This window comes from Dipodomys ordii, unplaced genomic scaffold (assembly GCF_000151885.1).
Source record: "Dipodomys ordii isolate 6190 unplaced genomic scaffold, Dord_2.0 Scaffold55, whole genome shotgun sequence".
NCBI classification, from domain to species: domain Eukaryota; kingdom Metazoa; phylum Chordata; class Mammalia; order Rodentia; family Heteromyidae; genus Dipodomys; species Dipodomys ordii.
The window spans coordinates 6,883,601-6,895,542 of record NW_012267271.1 but is presented as its reverse complement, the minus strand read 5'-3'; the positions used below and the strand labels follow the sequence as shown (position 1 = coordinate 6,895,542).

Genomic DNA, 11,942 nt, shown 5'->3' with positions numbered 1-11,942 from the left:
ACAACAGCCCCCGGACAGCCTGCCTCACAGACAACAGCCCCCGGACAGCCTGCCTCAGACAACAGACAACAGCCTACCACAACAGCCCATGGGACAGCTCACAACAGTCGACCAAATGGCACACACCACACCACTGTTCTCCCCCATACCCACGCTGCCCCAGCCAGCTGCCCCTCGGCCGTGAGCGCACCGCTGCGCGCCCGCTTCCCACCAAGCCAACACGTGTGCCGTCCGCGTGGTCTGGGCAGCCGTGCCGCAGCAGGCGAGCGGCCTGGCAGACTCACTGTTGCCGTAGCGGTGCTCCTCCACCGTCCACACCGTGCTCTCATGGAGGCCTCGGGACCGCTTCTCCCCCACCACCTCCAGCTGCCGGAAGCCCCAGTCAGGGAGGTGAGCCCCGCTCAGCTGGGAAACGCAAGGAGGGGACAAAGTGCGCATGGCAGCAAGCCTGGCTCCGGTCGGCTCAGTGCCCAGGGCAGACCTCCACACCTCCCCTGCTCAGGGCTGTTTTGATTTATTTTTAAATGCAAGGCCCAGGGCTTGAACTCAGGGCCTGGGTGCTGTCCCTGAGCTTTTGTGCTCAAGGTTAGTGCTCTACCACTTGAGCCACAGCAACACTTCTGGCTTTTCCAATGGTGAATTACATGAGTCTCAGACTTTCCTGCCTGGGCCAGCATTGAACTGTGATTCTCAAGTCTCAGCTTCTGGAGTAGCTGGTATTACAGGTGTAGCTGCCACCTCCCCTGAAGGGCCCTCAATTCTGAGAAGTCACAGAGCCCCCCCACCCCACCCTATCGCGGTGTGAAGTGGAGAGTGGTGACTTTCATTAGTCACGTGCCCTGCCACACAGCTCCTTGTCTGGCCTGAAGAGCCCAGGAACAGCCAAGCAGGCCCACGGCCCAGAGAGGCTGGTGAGGAAGCAGCGCCCTTTACCTTCAAGATGGCAGACGTGTTCACATGCACAAAGCGAACCTCCGACAGGATGGTCTTCCACACGTCCCTGTCTGACTCTCTGTTCACAATGTCCTGCAAGAACAGATCTCGTCAGCGCGGGCGTGGCTCGGAGTGGAGGGCTCACCCAGCATGCTCCAGGCCCTGGGTTTGATCGCCAGTACCACACACCAAAAAATCAAAGACCAGCCAGGAGCCTGTGGCTCACATGTGCAATCCTAGCATGAACCATGGCTGAGGGTGGAAGACGGCAGCTGAGGCCAGCCCAGGCACTGCAAGTCTGTGAGAGTCCATCTCAAAGGAAGTAGCTGAGTGTGGTGCTGCACGCCTGTCATCCTAGCTAAACAAGAAAGTGCGCTGAGGCATGGGGCCAAGCAGGACCAGTGCAAAGTAGGGCTAGGGCATAGCTCAAGTGGTAGAGCACCTGACTAGTGAATGTGAGGTCCTGAGTTCAAACCCCAGTACTGCGTCCCCTCCCCCACACCCAAGAGGATCTTGTTGACCACTCTATTCAATCTTTTTCCCCTTAAATATAAAACTATAGCTGGGTGCCAGTGGCTCATGCCTATAATCCTAGCTACTCAGGAGGATGAGATCTGAGGATTGAAGTTTGAAGCCAGCCCGGGCAAGTCTGTGAGACTCTCCAATTAACCACACACACAAAAAAAGTGGGCAGTAGAGCTGTGGCTCAAGGAGTAGAGCACCAGCCTTGAGTGACAAAACTAAGTGAGAGCTTGAGGTTATAAGCCCCAGTACCAGCACCAAAAACCAAAATCCAAAACAAAGAAACTCCAAAGCACGAAGAAGCCAGGCTGGTGGCTCACGCCTGTAATCCTAGCTACTCAGGAGGCTGAGATCTGGGGATCAAGGTTCAAAGCCAGCCCAGGCAGGAAACCATGAAGACTCCTATCTCCAATTAACTATCAGAAAACCAGAAGTGGCACTGTGGCTCAAGTGCTAAAGCTCTCATTTTGAGCTGAAGAGCTGAGGGACAGCGCCCAGGCCCAGAGTTCAAGCCCCATGACTGATAATAAAACAAAGAAGAGGCAGGGTCCAATTAGAAGCTGGCAGGGAGTTGACCTCTGCCCCAGGAATGACCACCAGCCATGGCCCACATTCAGGTCCTTGACCTCACACGGACCGCTTCCTGTGCTGACCTTCCCAGCAGGCCTGGTCACTCTGGGCCCAGCTACCTGCAGAACACAAGGGCATGCTGTTGATGCCCAGGTGAAGTCTGGCCAAGAGGTCCCCTTTGGGCAGCGGGACCTCTGGAGCTCACAGCCACCTGGGAGGGCTGGGTCACAGTGAGTGAGCCACGAGCCCCCTGTCCCCTACCCCCCCTCTAGGACCCCCAGCCAGGCACGGACCCATCTCTCTTTAGACTTGACCCTCCCCCGCAGAGGAGGAGGACATCTGGGTACAAGCATCCCCAAGCTGCTCCATTGTTTCACCGTGACCAAGGGCAGGGAGTGGCGGTCTGGAATGTTCACCCATGTCAGCCGTACCCCCGGTATGGGCTGGCGCCCAGTGGAACTCACCAGCCTCCAGAGGTTCTGCGCGGGCATGGAGACGTTGTAATCCATGTAGCAGGAAACTTCCTGCGAGTGAGGGCTCAGCGGGGCCGCCACGTCGTGCCTGGAAACCACAGTAGAACAAGTCCCTGGGGGCGCGCCGCGTGGCCAGTGGGGGACTGGCCGCCTCAGGCCTGGGACCCCAACCCTGCATCACCCTGCCTATGGGTTCAGAGAAGCTGGCCGGGCGCGGCGAGGCACCGTGTGGAGAGAGTGGGCTGGCCTCCACCGTCAGGAGTTGGAGGCCGCAGTGCTGGGGAGGGGGGCCAGCACGGGAAGTGCTGGGGGGCAGCACCCCACCACACCTGTGATAGGTGGACACCCGGGCAGACAGCGAGGGAGAGACCCGGGGACGTACTCGGGCGGCCGATGGTGGCGCGGAGCAGGCCTGCACGGACAGCGAAGGGCACGGAAGGACCGCGCCAGCGCCCCACCCGTGCCAGCCAGCTGCACAACCTCGGGCCGCCTGCGCCCCACGTGTGTTGGGAATGGAGATGGGAGTGAACCCAGGAGGAGGAGGAGGAAAGAAAGGAAGAAGAGGAGGGAGAGGAGAGGACAGGAGGAAGGGAAGAGGAGAGGAAGAAGCGTGGGGGGAGCAGGAGGAGCGGGAGCCAGTCTGGCTCGGGGCCCTCTGACGGTGGTGGGGGTGTCAGTGGGGGAAGCTGGGCTCCAGATAGGCACACCGGCGGGGTTCTGAGGCCACTCAGGAGCAGGGATGAGGCGGGAAGCCAAGGAAAGCCTTCCTTGAGGCCCGAGCACCCCAGCCAATGCACTGGGAAGGTAAGGCAGGGCAAGCGGCCTGCCAGTCTTTCCCAGAGCCTTTCCCAGCTTGGTTCTTCCCTAACCTGACATTTGTCTGGAGCTCACTCACGTTTAAGACCACCCATGTTCCGTTCTCTTTAGAAAGTCCTTTGTGGACCTGTCAGTCCACAAAGGCACCTTGGTTTGTATTCTAGAACGCACTATGCACTGGCGAGGCTCTGTTCCCTCTTTTTTTTTTTTTTTTTTTGCCGGTTGTGGGGCCTGAACTCTGGGCCTGGGTGCTGTCCCTCAGCTCTTCAGCTCAAGTCTAGCACTCTACCACTTGAGCCACAGCGCCACTTCTAGCTTTTTCTGCTTATGTGGTACTGAGGAATCGAACCCAGGGCCTCATGCATGCAAGGCAATCGCTCTACCACTGAGCCACTTTTCCAGCCCCGGCTCTGTTCGCTCTTAGGCAATCCCGTCCCCCCGTCCCCCCAGCTAACGCGCATGCGTGGGGTGGCCGCTGGACCCTGCAGCAGGGCCCTGTCCCGCTCTGGGCAGCCGGCGGCTGGCGCACTCACGTGTTGAGGAAGCGGGTGGTCATGCCGTGGACCAGCTGCACGATGTCCCCGTGTCGCACCGGCCGCGGAGGGCTGCTCACCACCAGCGGATGCCTGCGAAGACGCGGTACTGTCCCACGCAGCTCAGGGCCCGCACGTGCAGTGCGGGCAGTCCAGGCTCCGTGGGGAGAGGCCCAGAGCCCAGGGCCTCCCAGGACCCACACTCACCGTGCTGGGTCCTTCACGATCCACCAGTTGTTGACGTCTTTGAAAGGGTAGCAGGTGACCTGCTGCTGGTGGGAGCTGCCCCGGCCATTCTCGTATCTGTGGGGAATCAACGAGGATGTCTGTGAGGCACTCAGTCCAGGGCCCAGCCCTGGCCCACACCTCCTCAGGTCCTGTGCAGTCAGCACCTCTGGAGGGGGCCGGGGGAGACCGAGGGCCAACAGCTACAGCCTAGAGTTCAACAGCCCTCAGGCCAGGTAGACACAGGAGAAGACCCAGCAGCTGAGAGCAGCCCTCAGCACTCCCACCCAGACGCCCCAGCCCCCGCGGCCTGGAACCCGACGGCCAGCTGCCTTGTTCTCACGCTTACACAAAGCGAGAGCTGCTAACCTAAGCTGAACTGAAAAACAAATCAGTCCACGACACTATCTCATCTGCAGGTCAAAGGCCAGAGCGGCCGCTTCCCTTACATCACGGGGTAGGTGCTCTGGTGAGAATGAAGCCAGCACGGCAAAGGTTTGCCGAAGACATTCCTCAGGGTGACCTGGGACCCGAAGGCCACCTCCAGGGGCTGGCCCTGTGTGATCCGGGCTAGCCCCCCCTAAGACAAACAGAGAGGGTCGCAGGTGAGCACAGCACCCCGAACGCCACGCCACCTGGCCGATACCCAGAGTGGGGGCACTGAACAATTGCACACGCGTGTCACACGGCCTGTCCTCCCTCACGGCAGATCCCGAGCGAGGTCCTCACAGACTGAGCTAGCCCTTCCCTGCACACCTCACTCCTGTTCTTACAGAGAGGTGAGCAACCCTGGTGTCCAAGGTGTGGGAGAGACGAGCCAGCCTGCAGGCAGCCATGTTCCATCCCCCCTGACAGGACTGGAAAACAAGTACTCTGAGCTTAGAATTATAGACCAGAGCTCAAGCAATCACATCTAAACCTGAGACCAAACATCCTGCTGGCTCTCAATCTCCTGGAAATCAGAGCCTTGTGGATTTCAGCTTTCCTGGGCAGGGACATCCACCCTGTACATGTGCGCCGTTAGGAGGAGGGAAAGGCAGATCTGAGCCGGTCTACAAGGCCTTTGGAGCTGCAGGACTTTACTTTTTCTTTTGGTGCTGGTCCTGGGGTTTGCACTCAGAGCCTGGGTGCTATCGCTTTTTTGTTGCTTCAGGCTGGCTTCCAACTGTGATCCTCTGAGCTCAGCCCCTTGAGGAGCTAGGATTACAGGCGTGGGCCACCAGCTCAGGACAGGACTTTACTTTCAACCGTGTTCATTCAAGTCAGACTGAGACTCAGAGCCAGCCCCTTCGTTTACTTCCACAGCACCGGCATGTTCACAAGTTCTGTTGCTTTCCTGTCCTGCGAGCTCTCTTGATGTGGGTCGGACAGAACCCCGGGCCAACAGCCTTGCAGCTGCACTCCTCACCTCTAGGCTGGCCTGGAAGGCACTGGACATGACTTGGTCGTGGGGCCCAGAGCGGTAGAGCAGCATGAGGTGCACATAGAAGAAGAGCAAGTACAGGACGACCGGGATGACCAGCAGAGCCACCGCCCTGGCCAGCAGGTGACAGCAGACACAGACCTGTGGGAAGCGGGCAGTCACGCCCCAGACCCCGCGGACGCAGACACCCCGCTCCCCGCCAAGGCACGCAGGAGCTCCTGAAGCTGGCAGGTTGGGGTCTTTGCACTGCCGCTTCCTTGGGACAGACAGCCGCCCCTCCCCGTCCCCTCTCTAGCCGGCCCAGTGAGGTGAAGGCATCGGCACCTACGTTTGTCAGAGTCTGGTCTCCAATCAGTTGCCAGGCATGGACGGCTGCCACGCCGAGCACGAGGAAGTATGTGAAAATGCCCATGTATTTAATGCTGAAAACACAAGGCAGACAGAAGGTTTCCTAGGAGACACAAGGCAATGGAGGGCAGGAGCACCCACCCGGGCCGGAGTCTCCAACTCACCCCACGGCACAGGAGCATGCCACACCTGTCAGCATCAGCCACAGCCACCAGCAGAGAGAGAAGGGGCTGCAGGGCAGAGCAGAAAGCTAGGGACGGTGCACAAGGCTCTACGCGCCCGAACAGGCCACACGTCTGAGCTTCTGTGTGGCTGGTCCAACCAAGAGCCATGCAGTAAGAAGAGCCCGCCCCTCTACTTTGAGAATTTTTCTTTTGTTAGTCTTGGGGTTTGAACTCAGGTCTGGGCATTGTCCCTGAGCTTTTTGGCCCAAAGCTAGTGCTCCACCACTTTGAGCCACACTACCACTTCTGATTTTCTGGAGGTTAACTGGAGATAAGAAATCTCATGGAGGGGCTGGGAAGGTGGCTCAGTGGTAGAGCGCTTGCCTTGCATGCCTGAGGCCCTGGGTTTGATTCCTCAGCACCACATATGCAAAAAGAAAAAAGCTGGAAGTGGTGCTGAGGCTCAAGTGGTAGAGCGCTAGCCTTGAGCAGAAGAGCTGAGGGACAGCGCCCAGGCCCAGAGTTTAGGCCCCATGACCGGACCCCCCCCCCCAAAAAAAAAGAAATCTCATGGACTTTTCTGCCCTGGCTGCCTCAGAATGCAATCCTCACATCTCAGCCTCCTGAGTAGCTAAGATGACAGGTGTCAGCGCCCAGCCCCAGCATGATTCCCATTTCTTTTTTGTTAAGAAAAAATTTAGTGGGACAAAGTCATGGAAAAATGAGGATGTGTTTATAAAATATGGACCAAGAGCCAACCCCTGAAATGTTAAGTGGTCTTAAGGCATTTAGCAAGCAACTCCTCCAAGTAAAAAGGAGTACCAGTGGCTCACACTTGTAATCCTAGCAACTTAAGAGGCTGAGATCTGAGGATTATGGTTCAAGGCAGGCCCAGACAGGAAAGTCTGTGAGCCTCTTATCTCCAATTAATCAGGAAAAAAGGGTTCAGAAGGCATCAGGAGTTTTTCTTATCTAGATAAGGAAAATTGTGCTCCTCCCCTTCCATACCTGTGTCTCTGGCAGTTGAAGAACTTCAAGTAGGATAATACAGCCAAGAGGTTAAAGAATATTAGCAAAGACTCCATGAGCATGAGTCGGGCCTGCGTGATCAGGGCATTCTCTGTTAAGAGATGGAGCATGCCTCAGGTGAAGGCAGCACTGAGGACAAATTCATGCCCAGTGAGAGACCCTGCCACTCTGCACCCCGGGGAGCGTGTCCTGGTCCCTCTAAGAAAACCTAAGGTCATGTGAGCTCGTGGCTCCCAAACACTGTAGAACTTGCATTCAGCCTGGGCATGCCATCGCTAGGCTACCTACAGCACCTAATACATCGCAAAAATTATATAAATAGTTGTTTGACGCATGTCTCGGGTGGTAGAGTGCCAGCCAATATGCAAAATGTCAGTTACCAAGTTTTGGGGGTTTTTTTGATGGGTCCTGGGGCTTGAACTCTGGGCCTAGGCACAGTCCCTCAGCTCTTCAGCTCAAGGCAAGCGCTCTACCACTTGAGCCACAGGACTACTTCATTTTCTGGTGGTTTATTGCACATAGAGTCTCATGGACTTTCCTGCCAGGGCTGGCTTTGAACTGCAATTCTCAGATCTCAGCCTCCTGAATAGCTAGGATTACAGACTTGAACTCTGGGCCTGGACGCTGTCTCTCAGTTCTTCAGCTCAAAGCTAGTGCTCTACCATTTGAGTCACAGTGCCACTTCTGGCTTTTTTTTTTTTTTTTGCTTATGTGGTGCTGTAGAATTGAACCCAGGGCCTCATGCATGCTAGGCAAGCACTCTACCACTGAGCCACCTTCCCAGCCCCTGCATACTTATTTCTTCTTCTTCTTCTTTTTTTTTTTTGGTCCGGTCGTGGGCCTGAACTCTGGGCCTGGACGCTGTCCCTGAGCTCTTCAGCTCTAGGCTAGCACTCTACCACTTGAGCCACAGCGCCACTTCGGGCTTTATTCTTTTTGCTTATGTGGTGCTGAGGAATCGAACCCAGGGCCTCATGCATGCAAGGCAAGTGCTCTACCACTGAACCACCTTCCCAGCCCCTGCAGACTTATTTCTGAGACAGACTTTCTCCATGTAGTTCAAGTGGGTGTTCAGTTTGAGGTCTTCCTGCCTCATGCTCCCAAGTGCTGGGACTACAGGTGTGTGTTACCACACCTGGCAGGAGTCAGTGTTTTTTTGCCCCTCAGTGCCAAGGATGGAACCGAGGGCCTCGCGTATGCTAGGCAAGGGCTCTACCACTGAGCTACATGCCCAGTCATAGTGCTTTTATTTTCTTTGATCATTTGAGATCCACAGTTGGTTGAAAATGCAGCTAGAGAACGACAGCTGTGGAGGAGGCCACGGCGCTCAACTAAGACACAGCATTCCGCAGTGGGCAGCTGGCAGGACAGGCACTCCCCAGCCAGGAAGGGACAAGGGAGGTATGGGTCGGCTTGCACGTGTGTTCAGGGCAGCTCAGCTGCTAGGCTTTCCCACGCTGCTGTCCTTACATGCACAATGCAACTTCACAGACGCCCTGCGAGGCTGGCGCCCTGCAGAGGCCCAGGACCTCATTCCCAGGCACCATGCAAGAAATTCCCTTTCCTTTCTTTTTCCTGTTTTGGTGCTGGTCCTGGGACACTTTGAATTCAGGGACTGGGCACTGTCCCTGGCTTTCTCAAGGCTAGTGTCCTACCACTTGAGCCACAGGTCCACTTCTAGCTTTTTGTTGGTTAATTGAAGATAGAGAGTCTCACAAACTTTCCTGCCCAGGCTGGCTCTGAACTGCAATCCTGGCTCTCCCCAGCCTGAGTTGCTAGAATTACAGGAGTGAGCACTGGTGCCTGGTCAACTCACTCGTCTCTTCCGTTCATCAACCTGCGAGGGAGGTGGAAGGAGGGGCTCTGGGCTGAAGCTAGGGTGCAGGCGGAGGTGCCAGTGGTGGGGGTGTGCGCAGGGCACCGTCCGGCGCCTCCGTCCCTGCCTTTATTCAGCTCCATCTCCAGGAGGGACGGGTGGGACCACAGCCCAACAACCCCTTACAAGGCACTGCCCTGCCAGCGGGTCCTCTCGGTGTGAATGAGCCAGCCGTGCTTCCCCAGGCACGGGAGGCGGGGAGGCCCAGAAGCCCACACTGAACCAGGACAGAGTCCCTGAGAGGCGCAGGGGCAGGGCAGCAGGGGTCTGGGCTTACCCATCAGCACCAGCAGGGCAGCTCCCATGGCGGCACAGTGGGAAAAGTGGAGCTCGGACACTATCTGGTAGGCCATGGGGACGGACAGGGCCCCTGCGAGCGCCGGCAACAGGCGCAAGGACCACACAGGCACGTTGCTGGTGTATTCTGCAGAGGGAAGTGCACAGTGAGCCGGAGAGCATGCTACTTGCCATCTTCTCCCCTCAGGGCTCAGGCTGAAAAGTACATTAGCATTGGCCTGTGCAAACCAGGGTCCTGGATCCATAACCCACTTTGTGTTCCTTGTGTTCTAGGGCTTGAACTCAGGGCCTAGGTGCTGTCCCCGAGCTCTTTTGTTTTTTTTTTTTTTTGTCCGTCGTGGGGCTTGAACTCTGGGCCTGGGCGCTGTCCCTCAGCTCTTCAGCTCAAGGCGAGCGCTCTACCACTTGAGCTACAGCACCACTTCCGGTTTTCTGGTGGTTTATTGGAGATAGGAGTCTCACGGTCTCTCCTGCCCGGGCTGGCTTTGAACCGAGATCCTCAGATCTCAGCCTCCTGAGTAGCTAGGATTACAGGCGTGAGCCACCAGCGCCCGGCTCCGAGCTCTTTTGATCAAGGCTAGTGCTCTACTACTTTGAGCCACAGCGCTACTTCTAGTAGGATGACAGGCGTGAGCCACCAAGACCCAGCTTGACAGTTTTTAGTCAGGAAATCAGGTACCCCAAGCACAGAAAATGAAATATGGCTGAGGACATTAATGGTTACTATTTTTATCTTACCTGATTTAAAAAATACTTGTGGCAACACACAAGTTATATACTTATAAACATAACGTCAAATAAAACAGGATATACATACTAAAACCTAGAAATAAATTAACTACAGTAACTAAACACTAAAACTTTTATCAGATTTTTCAATTTATCATACACAGAGCCCATATTAATAATTTAATTGCTAATCTCTATAAAAGCTGCCATCTTGGGGCTCAGTGGTAGAGCACTTGCCTTGCATCCTGAGGCCTTGGGTTCGATTCCTCAGCACCACATAAGCAAAAAGAAAAAAGTCGGAAGTGGTCCTGTGGCTCAAGTGCTAGCCTTGAGCTGAAGAGTTGAGGGACATTGCCCAGGCCCAGAGTTCAGGCCCCACGACCGGACCAAAAGAAAAAAAAAAGCTGCAATCTCTCCATTTACCTGTGTATACTAGTAAGAAAAATTATCTTACCTTCTCCAATTCGATTCCACAAAAAGTTACCATCAAATCCTCCTAAATAACCTAAAACGGAAAAAGTAACTTCTGGAATATATGGTAGACAACAGAGAAGATATGTATATAAAACATGATTTCTCCCTTTGAGAAAAGGGAATGAAGTTTTTTGTTTTGTATTGTCCCAGTACCAAGGCATGGAATCAGGTCCCGGATGCTCTATCTGAGCGGCCCCTCCCCTCCTCCCCCATCCTGTGGCTTGAACTCAGGGCCTGGGTTCTGTCCCTGAGCTGCTTTTTTTTTTTTGGTCAGTCATGGGGCTTGAGCTCTGGGCCTGAACTCTGAGCTTTTCAGCTCAAGTTGAGCACTCTACCACTTCCGGTTTTCTGAGTGGTTTATTGGAGATAAGAGTCTCTCGGTCTTGCCCGGCGCTGGTGGCTCACGCCTGTAATCCTAGCTACTCAGGAGGCTGAGATCTGAGGATCTCGGTTCAAAGCCAGCCCGGGCAGGAGAGACCGTGAGACTCCTATCTCCAATAAACCACCAGAAAACCGGAAGTGGCGCTGTAGCTCAAGTGGTAGAGCGCTCGCCTTGAGCTGAAGAGCTGAGGGACAGCGCCCAGGCCCAGAGTTCAAGCCCCACGACGGACAAAAAAAAAAAAAAAGTCTCTCAGTCTTTCCTCCCCTGGGCTGGCTTTGAACCACAATCCTCAGATCTCAGCCTTATGAGTAGCTAGGATTACAGGCATGAGCCACCGGCGCCCGGCCTTGTCCCTGAGCTTCTTTTGTTCAAGGCTACCATTCTACCAATTGAGCCTCAGTGCTACTTCTAGCTTTTTCTATTTATGTGGTACTGAGTAATCAAATCCAGGGCTTCATGCCTGCTAGGCAGACACTCTACCACTAAGCCACCTTCCTAGCCCATCTCCCTAAGTCTTTTGCTCAAAGTTAGTGGAGCCACAGCTCTACTTCCAGTTTTCTGGTGATTAATAGAAGACTTTCTTACTTTCTTGCCCCGGCTGGCTTTGAATTGCCATCCTCAGATCTCAGCCTCCTGAGGAGCTTGGATTACAGGCGTGAGCCATCGGTTCTTTAAGTGTTAAATATATTTGGAACTAAAAGCCAATGGTTACTTCTCTTACTAATGGGTCCTACCTCCCAAGGCCAGAAGCATGTGGCCAAATGGTGGCCCGCTGTTATCAATAAAGAAGGTCCGTTTCATGTAAAGAGAGATGAAGACCCCGTAATATACTTCATCAAAACTGGAAGAAAAAAACAAAAGCACATTATATCCAATCCCAAGTCTGCAATATGCTGGGACTGCACCCAGGAACGTGGCTGAACGTGTCCCCAGCCTGACTGGGAATCCTTTCCATAAACCCCTATCTCCAAATGGCTAGGCGAGTGGAGAACAAGGGTCAGATCTTTTGCCCCCAAATATGAAGACACTCTTGCACACATTGTCATCACCCAATCCACAGGGTTGGGACAAGGTAGCCATTACCAGAAGTCAGAATACCTGGCCCTCAGAGATCCCATCTCTATCCTTTTTTTTTTTTTTTTTGGGGG

General features: G+C 54.9%; 1 protein-coding gene across 2 annotated transcripts in view; it reads right to left on the bottom strand.

Annotated features, from left to right (window-relative positions):
• The window catches only part of Pomt1 (protein-O-mannosyltransferase 1), a 21,699-nt gene that overhangs the window by 4,779 nt on the left and 4,978 nt on the right, over positions 1-11,942 (bottom strand). The window contains exons 3-15 of one of the 2 annotated variants that reach the window (XM_013021437.1): positions 11,529-11,635; positions 10,393-10,443; positions 9,190-9,336; positions 7,016-7,127; positions 6,008-6,073; positions 5,824-5,917; positions 5,481-5,636; positions 4,522-4,652; positions 4,055-4,150; positions 3,848-3,940; positions 2,490-2,586; positions 934-1,026; positions 285-405 (exon numbers count right to left, since the gene is read on the bottom strand). In XM_013021437.1, coding sequence (XP_012876891.1) covers positions 285-405; positions 934-1,026; positions 2,490-2,586; positions 3,848-3,940; positions 4,055-4,150; positions 4,522-4,652; positions 5,481-5,636; positions 5,824-5,917; positions 6,008-6,073; positions 7,016-7,127; positions 9,190-9,336; positions 10,393-10,443; positions 11,529-11,635 — 1,364 coding nt within the window. The remainder of the gene's footprint in view (positions 1-284; positions 406-933; positions 1,027-2,489; positions 2,587-3,847; positions 3,941-4,054; positions 4,151-4,521; positions 4,653-5,480; positions 5,637-5,823; positions 5,918-6,007; positions 6,074-7,015; positions 7,128-9,189; positions 9,337-10,392; positions 10,444-11,528; positions 11,636-11,942) is intronic. The other variant, XM_013021438.1, reaches the window with a different exon arrangement.